The sequence below is a fragment of the Gouania willdenowi genome, chromosome 15 (genome assembly GCF_900634775.1).
Source record: "Gouania willdenowi chromosome 15, fGouWil2.1, whole genome shotgun sequence".
Taxonomy (NCBI): Eukaryota; Metazoa; Chordata; class Actinopteri; order Blenniiformes; family Gobiesocidae; genus Gouania; species Gouania willdenowi.
The window spans coordinates 21,562,800-21,584,520 of record NC_041058.1 but is presented as its reverse complement, the minus strand read 5'-3'; the positions used below and the strand labels follow the sequence as shown (position 1 = coordinate 21,584,520).

General features: G+C 39.0%; 2 protein-coding genes and 1 pseudogene across 5 annotated transcripts in view; all 3 read right to left on the bottom strand.

The window, feature by feature from the left end:
- The window catches only part of vit (vitrin), a 45,377-nt gene extending 39,160 nt beyond the window's left edge, over positions 1–6,217 (bottom strand). For 2 of the 4 annotated variants that reach the window (XM_028469493.1, XM_028469497.1), the window contains exon 1: positions 5,845–6,217. In XM_028469493.1, the coding sequence (XP_028325294.1) occupies positions 5,845–5,874 (30 nt within the window). In that variant the 5' untranslated portion in view covers positions 5,875–6,217. The remainder of the gene's footprint in view (positions 1–5,844) is intronic. The other 2 variants (XM_028469495.1, XM_028469496.1) reach the window with 2 other exon arrangements.
- A 2,957-nt stretch (positions 6,218–9,174) lies between these two features.
- Positions 9,175–20,866, bottom strand: opn6a (opsin 6, group member a). The gene is made up of 6 exons (XM_028469163.1): positions 20,687–20,866; positions 18,824–19,029; positions 14,496–14,595; positions 10,118–10,222; positions 9,798–10,021; positions 9,175–9,645 (listed from the first exon to the last, which is right to left on the bottom strand). Exons 1-6 carry the CDS (start codon positions 20,823–20,825, stop codon positions 9,175–9,177), a joined length of 1,245 nt encoding a protein of 414 aa, XP_028324964.1. The 5' UTR covers positions 20,826–20,866.
- LOC114476490 (cyclin-T1 pseudogene) lies at positions 12,484–13,528 on the bottom strand (annotated as a pseudogene).
- Positions 20,867–21,721: the final 855 nt, after the last annotated feature.

Genomic DNA, 21,721 nt, shown 5'->3' with positions numbered 1-21,721 from the left:
TTTGTCTATATCAAAACATTGGAATAAAGGATGGTGGGATTTACCTGTGTGAGTAAAGGTTAGACTGAATGATCTATATACAGTAAGCTTTGAGCAGCAGGCTTTATATGGTTCAGCTCAGGAGGATTAAAGTCAATGTTTCAGGAACAAACACTACCATTTGATCTCAGGCCAGACCAAAATGAAAATGTATCCAATTTATTTACTCCTTTTTTTTTTAAGTCAAAAACAATTACATAGATACTTTATTGTCCGACTAATATAAACAACTTGATATAAACATATGCATCAGTTGTCTTTCATTATCGACTTTTTGAGGGTTTCAGTTTCTTCCTTTCTTAAAAAGTCTTTAAAATGCACATGTAAAATTCAATCTCGTTTTGCAATGTACATAGTGTGACATCATCAGTACATTTCAATCATATGAAAGCTAACTATTAATTTACATGTATACTTTTTTTTTTAATTACACTTCTTTCTTACCACATGAGTTGAATTCAAACTTCGGGCAGGCTAACTTTTGTTTTTTGCTCCTGTTTTAAGCACATGCCTGAAGAGCCCTCATTTAACTCCAGAAAATTTTAATTCGATCAAAAAAAGGTTTGATTCCGACAAACAACCGTGTCACACCCGAAACCACACACTCACTCCCTCTGTTCACTTTTACTGTCATAGTTAATGAACAGTGGGCTGTTTTCCCCTTGTGTTCACTCTATGAATGCCGCTACACCGTCAAAGCAGATTTCACTCCTCTACACCAGTGTTTCCCAACCAGGGGTACGCGTACCCCTAGGGGTACGTGAGCACATTGCAGGGGGTACGTGGAAAAATTAAGAATTTATTTCCAAGATAATAAAAAATATATCATTTCACAAGTCCGTTAATAAAAAGGTACGTGTGTGCTATGACTTGTTTTTAAAGTGTAAATGCCTGTTTAAAGGGGACATATTCAATGAAGCTCCTTTTGTGGTAAATGTCATAACACTTATATATAACACAGGCAGGTTAATTATTTGTTTTGCATTTATTTATTTACATTACTTATTATTTTTATTTACTTACCTATTTATTTTCTAATTTCAACTTTAATATTTTTCCTTAATGACAATATGATCACAATATATTCGTATTAATAATACAAATGTTACTATAATATTATTTCTTATATTTATCATTTTTATTGCCTTAAAAGCAACATAATTTTATGTTTAATTTGACTTAAATAAGAAGATCATGCCTAAATATTAATTGTTCAATTTAAGAAGATGAAATAAAATGACTTAAATATTCCGTTGTGTTATGTTCTACTTTTGGAGAATCATGAACACGTATGAGTGAGGGGGTACTCATGGTATGACAAAAAGGCTAAAGGGGTACACAAGACAACAAAGGTTGGGAACCACTGCTCTACACCACTGTTTCTCAAATGGGGGTACGTGTACCCTTAGGGGTATACGATGGCACTACAGTGGGTACTTGAGAGAGAGAGAGAGAGAGAGAGAGAGTGGAAAATTTACAAAGGAAAACATTAAAATAGGTAGATTTAGATAAGAATGACCATCATAATAATGATGATGGAAATGATCTTGATTAAACTAAACTAATAATTATAAACTAATAATAATTAACTAAAAATACAAAGGACAGTCTTGGTCCCACACCAGGCAGGATAAATTATACTATCTATAGGAACAAATCTATGAACAGGCACTAAATACTGTTTTATTCCACTTATTTATGAAACAAGAGCATTAAAAATGTGTGTTATCATTCATTTATTCCATCATTATGCTCCATAGTTGTTTATTCATAGTATTCTGAGAAACATGTTGTACTCGAACAAAGGAGGTAGTTGGATCAGAAACAACAGAAAACAGAAAGAACCACTGCTCTACACAGTATACCAACAGCACAAACAAAATGGCTTTGAATGTCCTCCTAATAGGTTTTCCCTTGTTATAAAAAACTTGAATTTGCAAAACACAAATTCGATAAATCGATTACATCATTTAATGTCCCACCCCTATATCAAACCATAGCACAAAACTGAGTTCAATCTTTCCAGGTTCAGATGTAATGCTGGTGATCTTAGGGGAATCTTATCATAGAAAGGTGATAAAGAATATGTTGATGATTTGGCACTAGCAGGACTTTCTCCACTGACATGGTTTTTCCACAGCGCTGTGCTTCAACAGGCCGGTAGACCACTGCTGCAGGACTACCATCTATCCTCACGGAGGAAGCAAGTCAAAGCTCGGAACAAGCTGGAACAGCAACACTCCATGAAGACAGAAGTGAGTCAGTGTGTAAAGTAGAGACAAATCAGGTGCACGAGGCGCTGTATTCCAAAACACTGAGCGACTTTGAGCTAATACAAAAAAAGAAACGTCAATGGAAAACCTTTGACAACCACTGTGAGGAGTTTCCTGTACAGTGAATAATAGATCCTTAGGGAACGAATCAAAATACATTCTCTAACAATCACACACCATCACACCTGCACACACAGAAAAGAACCAGATGCAAACAAAGGTCATAGATAGGGCTCAGATAGCTTTCAAGAACACTATTGGAGTGCTGTCAATCTTCCAACCACAATAAATTACAAACACATTGAGCTAGAGTGGACTCGAGGGTTGTGTTTCCTGCATGAACTCAGAATAAACTCCAGATAAGCTTTCAATAGCAACGCCGCAGCTCCTTTTCTGAGGCCGTACTCAGCCACATTGAGCATCTCCAGCATCTAATTTCATCTGGGTGGGGACACAACTCATACAAACCATTCACAGATTCTAAACTTTGGGACAACAAATGAAAGAAAGCTATTTTTTCAATCACCACATCCATGGAGAGGTTATGCATAAGGGCCTTGGTCAATATGTAGCGAGCAAAGCAGCTCAGACAGGTCACATAGTTTGGGGTATTAAAGTGCAATACATCTACTTAAACACACCATGTCCCCACAATGTGGACTGCACGCAAAGAATGACCCTCACACTGATTCCAAGAGATATTTTTTACAAGAACACCAGTTGCAATTGATGTTAGGATTATTCAAGGTTTGAGGACACAGGCCTGTAGATTCTTCTATAGACAAGAAATCTGATATAGGCGTAGATACAAATCCCACCTGGCAGGTGTCCCAGGGGTATACAATGGAAACAGGATGAACAGTGGATGTGGATGCATCACACAATGGGTTCTCAAACCATGGACAGACCACAAACACCCAAGTTTCTACAGGTACTCAAAAGTTTGTGCACCACATTTATCTTAAGCTATGAGGTGTGATCCACTTCAGCAAAACTACATTTCCCATCTGTGGTGATCATGAGAAATCCAACAAATCTAGGTATAAACATGGCCTTAAAGCAGAACTAAGTAACTTTTTCACCTTAACAAATCCTTCTCGTAGTTCCTGTGAGGGTAATACAAGTGTTTATGGGGTGATTGGGGAGTCTTTCATAGCCCCCTGCTGTCTCTGGCCACAAAACAGCACTTGCAACTTTCCCGCCTCCGACCCGGTGGCAAGACGTACTGCTTTACGGCAGCCAAATACATACTAATGCTAGATTATGATCAGCCCCGTCGCTGCACACGGTTATCTACAAATTCACTTTTCTCAAACTTCTATCATGGCGGAGCCAGCAAAAAAAAAGGCAGAGAAGACCTTTGTCCAAAGAACAGGAGCAACTCCATCTGTGACAGCTCAGCAGCAGCACACAGCAATCATACACACTGTCCTCGCGGCAACAGGCACGCACGCACACACACTCACAACCCACCGCTACATCAGGCAGCACACACACAAATATCCATCCATCCATCTATCTATCTGTCTATCCATCCATCCATCCAACCATCCATTTGCAGAGCTGCTTTGTCAGCACACACATTTCCCTTCCGTATTACTCCCACATCATTCATTTATTTGACTTGTCTCTCTTCCTCATACTGTTCACATGGTCACATGGGACTATATGTGTGAAAGCACCCTTAGTGTCACTGTTGTATTAGGATTTTTCAGTGATTGGTTGCTACCGTCTTGGGTGACATAACCAAAAGGGTCCTTTAGGGGAAGTGCTAAGCGCAAGTTACTTAGTTCTGCTTTAAATGGGGTGTTGAATGTAAGAACTGTCACTTTTTTCATAGATACATACATATTTTGAACATTTATCTCATTTTTCTTTCATTTGAGACAGAAAATCATGTGAAACAGCATATTCTATATCATTTTTGAAAATGTGTACACATGAAAAATAAATCTAAATCTAAATGTTAAATCTCATTCTAAATGGTAAATCGGTCACCAAGTGTAAAGCTAAATGTTTAGAAATTATGCAAAACTTGTCAATCACAAGGCCACGCCCACACCACCGACTGCAGCTCAGTGAGTGAGAAGAAGGGAAGAGCGAGACATAGCGGGTACGCTCCAAACTGTTGAACTCAAAAAAGCGGTAATGACTGGTGTACGGGCTGCACATCAGCCAAGGGAATGTGTGGACAACTGCCCTCACACAGTTTAACAGACGTAGATTCACTGAAAGTACTCACTTTTGCCTGTAAGGAAGACACATAGAATGCTGAAAACCTTGGAGGGTCGGGTGTGTGGAGTGTGGGCAGGGCCACGCGATTGACAGGCCCTGACCTGCCCACTTTGTGTAATTTCTAAACATTTAGCTTTACACTTGGCGACCAATTTAACATTTAGATTTAGCATTTAGATTGAATACTTAGATTTAGATTTAACATTTAGATTTAACTTTTACATTTAGATTTAATTTTCAAGTTTTAACAACAATGATATAGAACATTCTGTTTTACACTTACTTGTCTCAAATGAAGGAGAAAAAAAAAGCTAAATGCTAAAGTTTTTACATTCTGCACCTCTTATATCATCACTAACAGAGAACTCACCGTGTTTCTGAGTCACTGTGTGGACACACACACACACACACTTGCTAGGGATTGTCAAATCCCACCATTCCCAGGTGTCAGAAATGTAATATAAGCACATTAGATGTGCCAAGTGCTGAAAAAACAAGCCACCAGTGAAACCAATGGAGATCTGAGGCCCAGGAAAGCCAACATGTCTCTACAAGGTCACTAGTGCAGTCTTTGGGGCTCTTGGAGGCTCCTGTGCTGCTGTGGAGGGACTATATTTGTTTATGAAACACAGCACACCTCGGACTGAATTACTTTAATTCTTGGCACTGGTTTCACTGCAAGCCAGAGCTTGTATAGTTGCTGCTGATGCTCACGTTGTATATGGAGGCCACCTGTACTTAATCAGGCTCCTCCAAACCATGAACAAATCAGCAAAGACACAAACAACATATCAAATACATTCAAACAATTCACTTTTTATACAGAGAGATGATGCTCTTCTACCAGCACTAAGACTGCAGTGCTTACAGTATAAATTGTTCAAAAAAAAAAAAAAAAAAAAAAAAAAATGTGGATTCATTCTGAATGAAATCCTTCTTCAGGACTCTGTGGCAGGCTGTTTCTTTAAAAATAGGTCAAATAAACTCAACCCCAAACAGCGCTGGATTTATTTAGGCTTCCTGTCAAACCTTAAAAAAAATCAGTTGACATAAAGCAGAAGCGACCTTTAAAAGTACCTTTAAATGATGCTGTTTTATTCAAACATGCACAGAGAAAATTAGACAAAACGCCTTTAAAAAAAAAAAAGAAGAAGAAAAAGAAATAAGAAAAAAAAGCGCAGTGGATATATTTTATGAGCATTTACGCATCATTAAAAACTTGGATAAACGCATCATTCACGCCACGCAAACGCACACATACATATGTATAGCAGTGGTTGGAAATCGCCATCCTTACCTGAGAGACAGTGAAATCATCCACCAACATAAGATGAATAGAAATACTGATTCCCTGTGCAGTTAAATATACTCCCAATCCGTGCGCTCGGTTATTTAGAGGCACTTTGGAGCGTTATTCAGCCTGGTCTACCTGGAGGCTTTCAGTCCTGCATGATCGCAGCACTCATTTCAACAGGAGAACGGGACGGAGCCACAGTCTCCCCCTGTTTGCCCGTCCCACTTCAGACTCCCAGCTCCTCACCCAGGCAGCAGCAGCTCACCAGTAACCCGGGGCCATCAGCAGAGGATGCACGGCACTGGCAAGCTGCAGCAGAGCAGAGCATCTTTTAGCTTGTCTGCTTGTTTTATCTTCTCATCTGAGACAGACGCATCCAACACATTTTTCTAAGGTTTTGACATGCCCAAATAGACATTTCTCCAGCTTTGCACTTTAAGTTAATTTCCTCTGTGGACAAAAGAAAGGTGAGGCGAGGATCCTGCTTGTTCCTCATCCAATGATACTTTAAAGCAACAAAAACAAAGAGGAATTTGTCCATTCTCATTCTACTCCTCCACCAAATAAACCAATCCACACCTGCTTGGTAACCAAACCCAGACACAGTGTGAGTGAGCAGATCAGTTTACCAGATCACTTATAGCACATGTGTCAAACTCAAGGCCCGGGGGCCAAATCCAGCCCTTTGGAGCATCCAATTCGGCCCGCAGGAGAAAGTACAAATGACTGGGAATGGGAAAACATGAATCATGTGTAAATGAAACTCAACAATATTTGCAGAGGCTCACAGTTTTCCAGACGCTTATATCACATGACGGCATGTTAAACCTTTGAAAAAAAAACAAAAACCTAAAAATTCTTTTTTTAAATTTACCTCAAATTATAACATCACATTTTCCTTAATTAAATAGAAATTGTTGACAAATCTAGGACATTTAAAGTGAATATCTTGTTGGGACTGTTATCCAATCACGTGTTGCTTGAGATATTGTCGGTTTCTTACATATTTTATGTATATGTACAAGTGCAAACTAAGGCACAATAAAGTTGAAATGACTCATTTTTCCACATAAAACCTGTGGCCCACTTTATATTACTGCTCCGTATTTGGCCCCTGAACTAAAATGAGTTTGACCCTGATTTACAGATTGATATGTGGGACAGGATTTGTCTCTGATCTTCCATATATTGTGAACTAAAAAACCCTTTTGAATGAAGGTTCTAGTCAACCTTCATGTGTTTGGAAACAGTAAAACAATCTGTCTGCAGGATGTTGCTTTTTTCTTGCAACCTGTCAGCAGAACGCACTGGTACGAAGCAATTCTAAAACATTCCTGAGAAAAATATCAACGCGTAGAAAAACATTGCCCAGAGCTACTAAAAAAGTGGGCCACAGACCTGTTTTCAGTTACCGTAGTTGCTTCAATGTCAATAAAAATAAAGAGATCTGAGCTTTTATTTTGAAGCGCATTTTATTTATCATATCACTTTAACAGTAGAGGCTAGTACATATTTATTTCATGGTTTTCAATATTCCATTCCAGATAAGATTTACAATTTATCTTTAAATAATGTCTCAATTAATTTGTTTAAAGTTCCTGGAAACAAGTTTTCAATACACATTTTCAGTGTTTTTGCAAAAGCTATATATATATATATATATATATATATATATATATATATATATATAAAAAAAATCTGATTCTGTGATTCCTTGTGATATTATCATAACTGTAATATATCATCTAATCAATGTACTATTATGCACCTACAATGATTTTAATTAGCTCTTGGTTGAGGAGGAATGTTCCCTAATTTGGATCACGGCTCGTTATCAAAGGGTTGATGATGTTTCAAATTATTGAGAATCTTTGGACTAGAATACAAACCAGTACAAACATGATGAAGTAGAAACCTGTGAAGCGGCAGGTGGTCAGTGTCAAAATGAATCAATTTACTTATCAAGTTATTACTGGTATTAAAACAAGCACAACGCCATATTTTAAAAGAACATCTTAACAAAATGACACTTTATTAGGGCTAATAAGACTCTATAGAGAAGTAAAAGTTTTAGCTGTAACTTGACCAAACGCTGATAACTTTATATTTTTATGTTGCTCTCCAAATCTACCCCTTTGAATAGAATTGAAGCCCTGTCTGTGTTCAAGTGTTTTAGGAATCAGTTCAATGTGATTTTTGTTTAATCGGAATGGACACGGAATCACCAAGAGGATATTTTTATTCAAACAAGACACCCCGCCAAGATCAAAAAGGAAATGTTGTCCATTTAATATAATCCAATGGTTCAATTCAATTAAACTTTATTTATTTAGCACCAAAAAAACAACATGTCATCTCATTGCACACGTCATAAAATATAAAGTAATTGAGTTGGAGGTGAATTTATGTCTGTAGGTGGCAGTAGGTAGCACGAAAGAACTGCAACGTGGTGTAAAATGTCGGTATTTTGTGTGCTCTAGCTCACAAAAGATATAAAGAAAAGCCTGTGTCTTCTGTACCTCAGACAACCTCTGCTTGTCCACACAGATACACACACGGGTCCTTTGTCAACCTGGGTTTGCAACAGGGCACTTTATGTAGATTGGCAGAAAAGCTGGTGTTATTAAGCTCTTACATGGATGGTTCAGCTGAAGTCGCCTGACATTTTGGTTCAAAAGTCTTAAGCCCTGCTGTAAAAGACCCTATTGTCTGTGTAAGTACGGTGTTTGCAGGAACCACCTCAGGAAAACTTGAAGATTAGACCTTCTTGGCTCAAGTAGATAATTACATAGCGATGTTGCCAGAATAAAGTTTGCTTTAATAGTAACTCAGTCTGACAGCTCGTTAATAAACTTAGTCAATATCAGGGATTTCATAAGGAAGAAACATTGCCTCAATGATGCATGAATTAATAGAGATTTAAAATAATAACTTTTTATTGATAGACATACTTTCCACTCCTTGACATATTGCAGTTTGCCAGATGAAGAGGGTACAGCTGATGAGCGGAGTGCCTCAGGGTAAATAACAAGGTAGTTTGCCACTTTTCACCTAAATCAAGTTAAGTACAGTTTCCGCTTAACTTGTTGATCCAAAGACAAATGTTGTCTTTGGATCAACATTTGATTCTATTTTCCTTTAAAGACTTTACATCTGACTTGGTGGTTGGTGGCTGCAAATAAAAGACTCGACTTTGGAATTGGAAAATAGTTTATTATTTTTGGGTTCATGTGTGAAGTAAAGATATGGGTAAGACGAAATAAAAATGCAAAAATACTGTCTAGCTATCTTATTTGTATTTCAAGTATTAGAGTAAGAAAAGAGAAACAGTCTTCAGAGTCTGTCGCACCAGAACTCTGATGTTTCAATGTGTGAGGGCCCATCAATACGGAAGACCTCCTGAGTGTCGGACAGAGGAGTTGGAGGTAAACTGTTGACCCCAGAGTCGCTGTCGTGATTTGGCTGGTTCAGCTCCCGAGCAGCATATTTAACCTCCCTCTTCTGTATGGATATTATTGCAGGTGGAGCAGGACGATCCGCCCGGGGTTTAAAGGTTTTAAAGTGCTTTAGGCGGACCAGCTCCCTGCCCTCCTTGGTGCACGGCAGCAGCACGGAGATATCCTTACGGAACTTTGAGCTCATGCCAAAGTAAATGAGTGGGTTGTAGAAACTGGCAGACTTCGCAAAAAGTCGCGTGATGATGCTGGTCATGCTTGGCACGTGAAAACCCCAGGCGGACCACATTGACACCACGGCATATGGCGACCAGGCCAAGATGAAAGCAGTGCAGATTACGATGGAAATCTAGCAAAGCACATAAGGAAACAATTGTCAAGAGTAACGTAAAATAAGATTTATCACCAACGGATCAATCTATATGCAGACATTTAATTTTACCACTCCAATCTCCCCATTAAATTCATCAGCTTGAATTTATTATTCTCTTTCTGACTTACCCTTGTGACGTCCCTCTCCATCTTTCTTTGGCGGGATGTGAGGAAACCATCAGTAGACAAGGCATTGGTGTTTTTTACTGTCTTGATGATTGAGATGTAGGAAAAGAGCATGATGATCACCGGGACGAGGAAACAGAATATGAGAATAGAGATGATGTAAGACTTGTATATTGTTGAGTAGTTGGCTTTGGCCCAATCCACCTCACAGGTACCATAACCCCGATCTAGGACATTGGAGATATAGGGACCAGATTAAGGTTCAATTGTCAAAATTTTAGGGAATACAGTTTATTTGTCAGTTAATTGTGTTTTAGTCAGACCTGTGTAGCTGCCCCAGCCTAACAATGGAGCACCAGCCCAAAATGCTGCTCCGGTCCAGATGCAGATGAGGGATACAGCGATTGTGTTGGTGCTGATGCAGCAAGCTGCAGGGAGAGACACAATGGCCGTTTAGTCTTGGAGGTCTTGTAGGATTATTTTTGCACTTTTGAAAGGTTACATTTTTTGGCTTTGGAAAATGTAGGACAGTGAAGGGCTCTGATATGCAACTATTTGACTTGTAATGAATGTCAAAAATGAGTCGTTTGTCGAACAATGAGATCTTTTCTTGTAGTAGCGGCCTTTGCAAACATCTGTGCATGAAAAGAAAAGAGCTCTGTTGACAAAGTACACATAGATTTGTATTCAGAGGAAGCAACAACCCCATCCATCTCTTCATGCTTCTCCAAAGTCTTAGGTCAATATTCCTAATGTGTTTGCAGCCCAGCTTTGCAAACAATTCTATGTTGCTCTGGGTTACGCACTGTTACCTGTTCAAGTTTGACATGAAAGCAAATGCATTGCTTTCTGTTAAATTCCAACATCATTACCAGTAGCTGTTCCAGTTCACACCTGTTTGAGCTGTGCAATGGCATGCTGTATAGATGTTCCACCTACGTACTGTATGCCATTTCTAGTGAAGTATAAACATAATCAAATCTTGTGAAACCAACACAAAAAACCTCACAGTTTTTAAAGTTGTATAAGTCAGATCTCTGAAAAACCCTTTCTTGTCAGATAAGAGCTCCTGGAATCCAAAGCAGAAGGGCCAACATGGTGAATAGGGCAGGGCGATATATTGAGATTCAAGATATATCGAGTTTTCTTTTTTTGGCGATATAGAAAAAAATGTACAATATCGCCTATAACAAAATCTTATTTTGTATTAAAATACTTGTTTTAGGGGTTGCTGCTTTCACTACTTCTCAGAACAACATGAAAAGCTCAGTTAAGTGGATTTCTGAGTGCGTCCTAACCCAGACCTTCCCCTAAAACACACGTCTCAAACTCAAGGCCCGGGGGCCAAGTCCGGCCCTTTAGAACATCCAATTCGGCCCGCAGGAGAGAGTAAAAATGACAGAGAAAACATGAGTTATTGTATAAATTATTCAATAATCCAGTTGTAGATATCTGTTTTTTTATGTCTTTGATACATTTTAACACTTTATTAGGTAAGTTTTTCCTAATTAAAATTGCCACCTCTCTGCTCCTGGTAGTGAAAGATAAAAAATAAACCTGGTCAAAGCCACACTGTTGCAGTTTGAGATATTCCTCATCCTGTAAATGTGTTTCTTGCAACAGAGCAAAGTCAGTTCTTTCTTTTCTCAAGTGTTTATGCATCACAGGGCATTACTATTGTTTACTACAAAAACATAAGCTCCCTAAGATATTGCAACTTTTAGATAATATCTATGATAATAAACTATCACCAAGTTATTAACTTAAAGATTACAATACCAACCGGGCATATTCAACACAAACAAAGGATTGTAGGGCAAAATTATTATTTTTAAATGTTCATTGTCCAATCAGTATTTATACTGATTATTCCTATTGCTGTCCACATGGGATCTGCTTATACTGTACATGTTCATAGTGAGTTTGTAGTTATTACTATCAGCAGCAGATCTGGTGAACAATAAGGGGGGCACAAATAAACTAAAATACATCACTAATATGATTTAAGCTGGCGAATCACTTGTAGTTTAACTAGTGTGTCAACAAAAGCCCCCACTTGAGTGGGGGAGTCGAAGACCTTCATAGTCCCACGGTGGATTATCTTCAGTGTGGCTGGATAAAGCATCATGTAAAGACTTGTGTTTTTCTGCCTGCCTCTGTTCTTGAGGTCATCAATGTGGTCAGCCATGCTCTGTATTTGCTTATCAAGCACCTGAATGTACGACTCTGCCTGCTCAGAGGTGTTTTCAACCACAGAAATCCTATCCTCGCCCTCCATGGTTCGCTCCTCAAACATTTGCAGTTGTAGTACATGCGTGAATCTGCAGCATTTGGCTTAGAGGACCCAGTTTCTCATCTATCAATTTGGTTATGTTGGCTGTTATTTCCTGGATAGTTTGGCAAAAAGCAGGGTCGAGGGTGTCATTGCTGTCGGCTTTTAGAGGTTAGAGTTGATGGAGTATTTAGCAAATATCGGTGTCGTGATGAAGAGCTCAGAAAAGTCCACCTCTCTCTACTCCGCCATCTTCCTTTGATATGAGATGAGCCAATTTTAATTCCTGCTGACCCCATATGGGGTCACGACCCCAAGGTTGGAAAATTCTACTTAAAAGGTTTGACAGAATGTTTCTAAAAGTGGCTTAAAATTGTCCCTAAAGCTATACAGTGCAATGCGTGAAGGGGCGAAGCTTCACATGAATGAATGAAGCAGGACAGCGTGCCAGTAAACAGTGCGTTGGCCATTGTTTAACACGCCGTTGGTGGCGCCGTCATAGTCATGCAGCTCCGTGTAGTGAGATGAGCCCAGGCCCGCTTTGGCGCTCTTGGAAGGGTAGTGGCTGTGGTGGTGGTTAGCATCGGGGTGAGGCCTCTTGAAGGAAGAGGAGGTGGAGCACCTAGAAGGCGACGTGGGCGCGTCTGTGCTTGGCATGGTGAGGTGCAAACTGTTGGTAGCCATGAAATAGGATGTCTGAGCCAAATCATTGCTTGCTCCCACTAGCTCACAACACTTCACTATGTCTGTGTTTGGATGATCAATGGTGAATTCAAAATCCAGTGTCTGCAGGACTATTTCCTCCAGGATCACAACCTCACATGCAAGCAGCTGATATGTTCTGCTTCTGGGGTCTAAAGGCGTCATGGTTGGGTTGATGCAGACGTACGCCGTTCTGACCACTTGCTCTAGCTTCACGGGCTGCTCCTCTGCTTTGAAAGCTAGCAACAGAACGGTCTGAGAAAAGACGTTTATGTGGAACTTGTTGAAGGATTGGAGCATGTAGAACCTGTGCATGTAGACTATGACTGTGTTGATGATGAGCTGGGAGACAGTGAGTCTCTGGCCGATGTCCTGGATCAGGTTTGCGGCCTGTTGCCGGTACCACAGCTCCCTGTCGGCCTCAGCATCGGGACGTCGTGTTGTCCAGCTGCTCTCGGGTGAAGAGCCACTTGGTGGAGGGTCATCACACTCTTACAGCCAAGCCCGACGGAGCCTGACAGGGATGGAGAGGTCCGGCGAGGCTGGGTCGGGGAACTGGTGTGTGGCTCAGAGCTCAGCGACCCCATTGGCATCATGCTTGTCTTTTTTCAAACTCCTAAAAATCTTTTAAGGTTGTTTTAATGCAAATGCAACAGGTCTCCTGAAAGCACTGCAGGTATTTAGAATAAATCAGAAATTCATTTAGAACTATAACCTGGAGGATTGTGGGTACAATCTTCTCATCATTGCATCCTTTCATCTGCCCGATCCTTTTAGTTGTATCTCAAATTCATCAATTTAATTAAACTCTACAATATTTTTAGGGGCTTGCCATTTTTCTTTGTTTATGCTACTATAATGCAGTCATTTTTAATTGAAAAAAAGAACTCTGCATTTTTCCACAAATCTTGCAATTTCTTACAAACAATTCCACAAAAGTCCTGTAATATACACAAAAATTGGTTTTAAAATCAAGAATTTTTGAAGCAAAGATCCAGCAGACTGATGTAAAAAAAAAACTAGGGCAAAATTTAAGTTAAAATTGTCCCTAAAATCTGGTCCATATTTGTCCCCTGACCTAAAATGAGTTTGACATTGTGCCCTAAAACATCCACACTACAGAACTCACTCACATGTGCTGTCCCTTATAGTAGTTGGGTATGTTAGGGGAAGAATTGTGCAAATTTTTCTACAAGCATGAAATTTGGCATACTTGCAGTTTTGACCTGCTGAACGCCATATTAAATAATTAAAAATGAGAGCCACCCAAAAACAGGTCTTTCCGTTACTAGCCAACCAAAAGTCACATAATAGTCACATAATTAAAATTATAACACATTTTTAACCTCAGGGATTCTAAGTATGATGCCTATTTGACAGTAGCTTTGACTGGCCACCTGTGAATATTCAACATTGAACACTTACAACTAAAAATGTCTTTATTTTACAACATATAAAAGCCTAAAATCCCAGATCAAGTTATCCTTAATTGACCCTAACAAATCAACTGTTTGTTAATAAATGTATTTTGCATCAGCAAATTTAACTATGAATTGTGTTTCTGGTCGGACTTCATTGGAATTAAAGTTATCGAGATTTACATCGTATATCGCCGTTTTCAGAAAATTTATCAAGATATGAGTTTTGGTTGATATCGCCCAGCCCTAATGGTGAAGATGCTAAAAGCTGGTTTCTGGTTTCCCTCCTGATTTCAGTTTAGCCCTGACCTTTGTTTGGGTGGCATCCTTTGATGTATCTGGTGATGCTGATAACTGTCAAAGTGTTGATGCTTGCAAGACCAAAGAGCAGAGTGAAGAAGCCATCTACCTGGGAAGAGACAGAGGGGATAGGGATTATGAGATGTACTTCAATGGTTTAGGGCAGTGATTCTCAAACCTTTTTGGTTCAAGTATTTCTCTTATTTCTTAATTTCCATTCCCTTATTTCTGAATCCAAGTACCCCCATTGTCTAAGTACAACATTTTGCTTTGAAAACTATTTAACAACAACTATAGACCATAATGATGGAATGAATGAGTGATAACACACATTTTAAAGAATCTCATTTTGTAAATAAGTGGAAAGAAACAGTATTTAGTACAGTGGTTCCCAACCTTTTTTGTTTCGTGACCCCATTCAAGAATTTCTGGTAACCCCAAATAAGTATTTTTTGAGATTGACTTTGTAATCATGTTTGAGTTTAGATATTTGTTAATTTATATTTTACAAAGTGAAAGTACAGAAATTACAGTTGTTTAAGATTGTGTGTTGTTTTAATAAAAAACAGAAAAAATAATAATTAAAACATTTAAAAAATCTATTTAAATTTTCAGAAATTTCAGGCGACCGATCCCAACCCCAAGGTTGAAAAACATTTCACCATTTAGTGACTCCTGAATAGGTTTATTACCTCCGCCTAGCGCGAAGCGTAGAGCGGAAGGTTTTGTTTTACCCTGCGTTTGTCTGTCTGTCTGTTTGTTAGCATGATAACTTGAAAAGTTATGAATGGATTTGGATGAAATTTTCAGTTGATAATGGGACAAGGAACAGGTGATTACATTTTGGTGATGTTCTGGATTACCAAAAATGAGAAAATACCAATATGGGTGGATGTGCCTGGGTGGCATATGGGCAGTGACGTGCCGTGACCACTAGGGTTGGGTAGGCACGTTGCAAATCAAGACCACCAATGACAATTTCATATGTTTCTGCTGGCAAGTGTTAATCAAAGAAAATCAACATTGTGAAACACCATTAAAGAAACATCAACAATTATTCAATATAGCCTCCATACTCTCCCAACAAGATACATCTCATGACAGCGCATTTGTTGTTTGTGTTGGAAACACAAAAACATGGAGAAAATGACGACAACAACAGCTCAGAACATCCTCAGTGAGGCGCATCCACAAAGCCAATCCTTCCTTTTGTTCCATTCACTGTGAAAAGAATGAAACATTTTCTGACCTTTCCTTTGCTAAAGGTCTGGTAGCTCAGGTGTTGGTCTCCCATTTTTTAAAAGCTGTCGTTTTTCCTCAAAAGAAAGTTCCTTTATGGTCTCTAGCACTGTCATCCTGCCTGTAGTTTAATCCCGCTTCTAGCTAGACAACGTAGCAGCTGTAGCAGCCACACTGGATAAATTCACTAATGAACTCTGAACGTACGTATAGCATTTAGCATCGCATGGTTACGTCCAAAGGCAGCGTAGAGAGCTGCCTTTTTACGTAAATGGTTTTCATCTTGGGGAACTGACTGCGCATGCGCAAACACATAAAAACACGCTATGGGACCAGAGGCAGAGCAGTAATGTGCTTTTGGAAGAGGGTGTGGCCTCCTCCTCTCTTACAGCAGAGTGACATTGTGCAGCCGTACCAGGAAATAGCGATGTTTAGTCATTTGGTCTATGAAATGCACAAAATGCTGATACTGTAGGCTATCGGAAAATTGAAAAATAAATCATTTCTAATTATATTATAATTAAAACAAATAATCAAAATATAAATTCACACTTGGGTAGGCACTGCCTACCTTGCCTACCCTGACTGCACTGCATATGGGTAATGTAGTAGTGGTAGGGAAGTGACTGCTGTACTCTTTAAATCACAATATGGGTAGAAACGAGCTTCTTGGCAGAGGCTCTAGTTTCTATAGTTATTATAATTTCTGGTCATCTCACATCTGGTGTAGGACCAAGAATGACAATTTATTTGTTAATTTTCCTCTCTTTCCCTCTAAAGTAGTGCCACTACTTAACCCCATTTGAGAAACACTGGTTTAGGGCATATAGGTCAAAGCGCAAGGCTGTCAGATTTTCTAGTCGTTCAAGGTTTAGCACCTGTTTTTTCTGTTTAAAGTGTGACGGTCAAAGGGTTGACCTTTTATTTTGAAAGAACTTTCTGCTAATTGTTTCCTTGTTCCTTCTTTGCAGGAGTTTGGGTGGGGTTTTGGTAATCAGGTCCACCTGTGGCTCTTTAAAAGGGCCTGATTGAGACCTGCTCACGCGCTGCTCCACTCCTGCCCTGTCCATCCATGCTTTTGTTAGTTTAGTTGATTTATCTACACAGCCACTCACTACACGCACTTCAACACTATTGCATTCATACTGATTTACACATCCACGTTATTTTTGTTCAATAATATATTGCTAAACCCTGTGCTTTTGTGTGGTCTCCCTTCGTTGTTGCTACTCTTCAAGCCAGAGTGGTAACAAAAGGGAAACTTTTCCCCGTTTATGATGACCATCACATCCGAGTATCCTGCATGTAATGTGACTTTTTTTTTACATAGTCCAACAGTGTAGACATTGAAGAAATTAAAGTCTTTAAAGAGGCAGTGCATGACATTTTCTGTTTTAAATGTTGTGCAGTGCGCCATCATTTTGGGTTCCTGGTTATCTTGTTTTGGTATTTTTGTTAATTCTAGTGTCTTTCTGTGCTTTCAGGTAGTCCTGCTTTTGTCTTCAGTCCCAGTCTTGTCAGTGTATTGACAAACAAGGGTAGAGATGGAGCAGCAAGGCTTTGAAAGGTTATGTTTAAAGAAGTATTTACACTTAGTATTTACTTGTATTCTAATCAAAATGGGATGGTTCTTATTGCACTACGCCCTTTCACAAGATAGAGAAAATCAAGGAATGGATATATACTGGAAGAGAACTGTTCCTGTGTTTCTGCATTTGCTTCAAATTCATTATGTTCAGACTTTCTTTGAACTTTACAAACCAAAGATGCTTCAGCTGAACACCGTTCTGCCTTTTAATAAACATAGTAGACATGCTGCTGAGTGTTAACTTTTGTTTAATTAGAGAGAGCATTTTAATGTCTAACGGGTTTTTAACTCACAAGGCTTTCTAGCGGTCACAGCGGATATTGGAGGGATTGGCTTTTAATCAGAGAGAATCATCCCATCTTATTCCAGTCTGTTTCCAACTGTGCATACACCAGCATCCTACTGTGTCTTTTCCAGGCGACATGGATCACTCAAGGACTCTTGGTGATTACCTTCATGATCTTCCTTAGCTCTAATCCTATTACTAATAGTCACCACCATCGTTCACCGACATTTAGCCTGGTAGATCATCAGCCCAATGTGGTTTTTATTTCTTTTTGCTTTAATGTTGATTTGGGAATAATAAATGCCAGACAAATTATAAACTGTATCATTTTAGGATTTTAAAAAAAAACTGATGTGAGTTCAAGTTTTTATTATGCTTTGACAACATTTTTCCATCTACCTTGAAACCCATAGGCATCTCTCAGTTGAGGATTTATCAGTAATGTCAACTAGAGTGCCAAACATAGCGATGTAGTTTACACCTCTTCATGTCCCATCATGCTCCATGAAGTAATCTGTTAACGCTGCTCACATGCTTCTCTCTTTTGCCTTTTTATTTTCCTCCCTCATCTTACAGTATATGTCCCTTGTTTATTTCCTACACACACAGGGGGCAGATGAAGAAATGGATACACATATACAGTAGCTCAATATCTTTTTCTTTTTTTCTTACTGAAGTAAAAATTGGATCATTTCAATTCTTCCAGCAAAGCGTAGAGCAGCAGAAATCATGTTGAGTCCAGAGTTTAGGACTTCACACTGGAACAGTTAATATTCTGGTTACAACTCCTTGTTGTTTGCACTCATACATACGCCAACAGCCGGATAAAAGTCTTTCGAACTGGGGTCAGAAGAATACTGTGGATTAACTCCAGGCTTAGCTGTGATAACTGTTTACTTTGAGTTTCGAGCTTATGGCAGGAAACAAATAACACAAAACCTAAAAGTAAGCCACATCAGCTGACAAACTGGTTAAAATATAACCCAAAATAAATAAATGTAGAGGAATTACTTGTTATTGTTGTCTTCTTTTGCTTTGTGACTTGTGTTTTTTCCCCCACTATTTCACGACCTTCATGAGGGTAATCTTATTAGAGGTTTAACCTGTGGCCCACATGGTTACTACCATAATCCCTTCCACATAAACTCTCATTAAAATACTAGACTTTATAACAACCAAAGTTTTTCTATATAATTTTATTTTAATTGTGAATGTGAATTTTACCTGGCAGGTCCAGATCCATGTGATTAAATATCCATCATCCTTGAAGATATTGAAAATTTCCAAGATGCCTCTGGAGTAGCCGAACACAGAGATGCTGGCATCAGAGATGGCGAGATTTAACGTGAGAAAGTCTGTTGGCTGAAGCGTGGCTCGCTGCCTGTACAGGACAAACATCACTAGACTGTTTCCAAACCAGGACAACCATCCTGCAGGAACAGAAACACACAGTATTTCCAGGGGGGTTATGATCTTGCAAATATTACATATATCAGGAAATTGTGGGAAAAAGCTAAGCTAAGTGATCTTAGAGCAGTGTCAGTTGTCTAAAAATAGGCACGTACTATCTACTGTATAACTAGGACAGCAACTTCCTTAATATGACTGCAACCTTCTCTGTAGTAGTCTGATTAAACACACATAAGGCGTAATAACTGATTCGATTGACATATCAACTTGGTTCAATACTCTAAATCAGTGCACAGTCAAATGCTGAACAATGAGATCTCCAGGTATAGACCACATACACTTTTAAATAATAGACACTATAAAAACATGTAATAAAAGAGATGGTGTATATTAGTAGCCCCATCTGGTAATAATGGGAACACATGTAATAGAACAGCACAGTATGATATAAATGGAGTCAAGTTGAATCAAGTCAAATCCAGTTATATCGTATCGAATCGATTCAGGAAGAATCAAGTAGAGTCGAGTCATGTTGTCTCATGTCTTAATGTATTTTATAGTATAAGACGCTTTTGACATATGTAAGATTATTAGGGAGACATATTCAGAGTGTCTCTAATATTGTAGCTATTGTCTGTATTTTCATTGTCAGCGGGAAGTGTCATTTAAATGTGGAATAAGGAGAAAAAGAACAGGTTGTCTAAATTAGGTTATTCAAGCTTAGAATTGCTCACTATGCCTATAAAGTAATGCTGGTACCAGAATACACAGAGCCTCACATATTTATGGGGCTATTAGTAAATTAAATAGTTAATCTCTAAAAAAAATAGTAGTGTACAATATTGATCTGTAATGGTTGTATTTTTGACCAAGAAATACCGTATTCACATTAACAGCACAGACAACAATGGGGAGGGCACCTAATCACATTGAGAGCCCTGTGGTGGAGTAAAACTGATTAGGCTGAGGTAAAAATAGCTCTGTCTGGTAGACTGTTACATCTTTCTGACCTGGTCCTGACCAGCAGTGATGATAAATAGAGCGGTGGTGGAGTAGTGGTTAAGGACAGCGGGCTTGGAATTGGAGGGTCACCAGTTGGAATCCAACCTGGGCCATCACTGTGGGATTCTGAGCAAGTCCCTTAACCCTAACTGCTGGTGTTATATGTCACTTTGGATAAAAGCTACTGCTAAATAATCATGTAACCTTAATTAATCACCATAGTGAAATTCTTCTCTGCATTTTTACCCATTTCCCCTGTGTGGGAGCAGTGGGCTGCCAACTGCAAGTGCCCGGGGAGCAGTTGGATTGGGGTTAAGGGACTTGCTCAACATCCAACAGTGTTGGCCCGGGTGAGACTCGAATGTGCAAGTGAAATAGTTTGAACCATAGTGTCATCTTTGATTAAAAAAAAATTATTTGTTAATGTTTTACACAACATCCTTTAACTGCATTAGCTGGCATAGACTAACATCGCCCAGTTTAACCAATGGAGACCAGTCTGTCTTTTTGAACGAATGAGCAAAAATAGCTGGTTTGAATGTTGAAAATTGGTATTCTAATTGTGAATATTATTTCTGATGCTTATTTGGTGATATTTGGTTATTTTCGCTGGTCTAATTTATTGAATATAACACGTTACTCCTGCCAGGCAGATCACAGTCCTACTAGACTTACCCAACACTAGCAGGTAGACTCCGATGATGGTTTCTCCTTGTTCGGACAAAGGAGGTTCTGTATGCAGAGTGCTGAGGTTGTTATTCCTCCATGGAATATTGACAATCTTAAGAGGAATACCTTTCAGCGTTATTTCCATGGCTTGGCTTTTGATATTCAGTCATGAATATCAAAATTCTCTCTGTCCTCGTCAATAACGCTGCTCTCTTCTGCTCTCGATAGTTATACAACACTGGGGATGAGCGTTCAGTTTGCTTTAAATCCAGCTTAGACACAGACACTAATACCTCCCCACTCACTGTCCAAATGATTCCTGTAGCTCTAATCCTATTTTTTCTTCAAGAGCAAAATCAAGAAGATTTTTTTGGGAACATCTTAGCCATTGGGGAATTTGTCTTGTTACAAAAAAGTTTCCTACAGCTTCTCCTTTGGTTTAAATGAGCTACAGAAGTCCTCATGTCACACAAAGACGATGGCAATGAACAACAATGAGTGAAATCATGAACAGATGAGCTTTTATCGGGTATTACTTGCTGATTTTAAAAGAGACTGCATTTAAAATCTGGATTTATTTCACACATGGAAAGAATCCTGACACACATATGGTTGACTCCTTCCGCAAATACAATAACTTGAGTGGGTTTGCAAGCTTACTAGCTGACAGCTTTGGCAAAAGAGTTGTACATTTTCAAGTGTGGCAACAATTTACACAACATTGGCAATTGAAAACATCCTTTTGTTCTTGTAACGTGACTATTAAAGCAGTACCTATGAACCACCTGTATCTTCTCCCTAGAGACATGCTCTACTTTCTTTAATCACTTCCATTGAGTAAAGATCATTAAGGTGAAGACTTTAGTCAAGCCGCAGCTAAAATTTGAAACACATTTATCTTGATGTACGCTTATGTTGGAAGTATTGGGAAATGAGGTTAATGCATGTTCTGGCAAAGTCATTGTGCTCTGATGTCAGTGTGAGAGCATCTGACACTGCAATGGTGGGTGGAGTAAAACACTTAAAAGACAGGTTTAGTGG

Excerpts from the sequence above, each read along its gene's own strand:
- opn6a (XM_028469163.1), bottom strand. The coding sequence starts at position 20,825 with ATGGAAATAACGCTGAAAGGTATTCCTCTTAAGATTGTCAATATTCCA. Across the intron at positions 14,596-18,823 it reads CATGGATCTGGACCTGCCAG|GTAGATGGCTTCTTCACTCT; the intron begins GTAAAATTCACA and ends GTCTCTTCCCAG. Across the intron at positions 10,223-14,495 it reads AGGATGCCACCCAAACAAAG|CTTGCTGCATCAGCACCAAC; the intron begins GTCAGGGCTAAA and ends CTCTCCCTGCAG.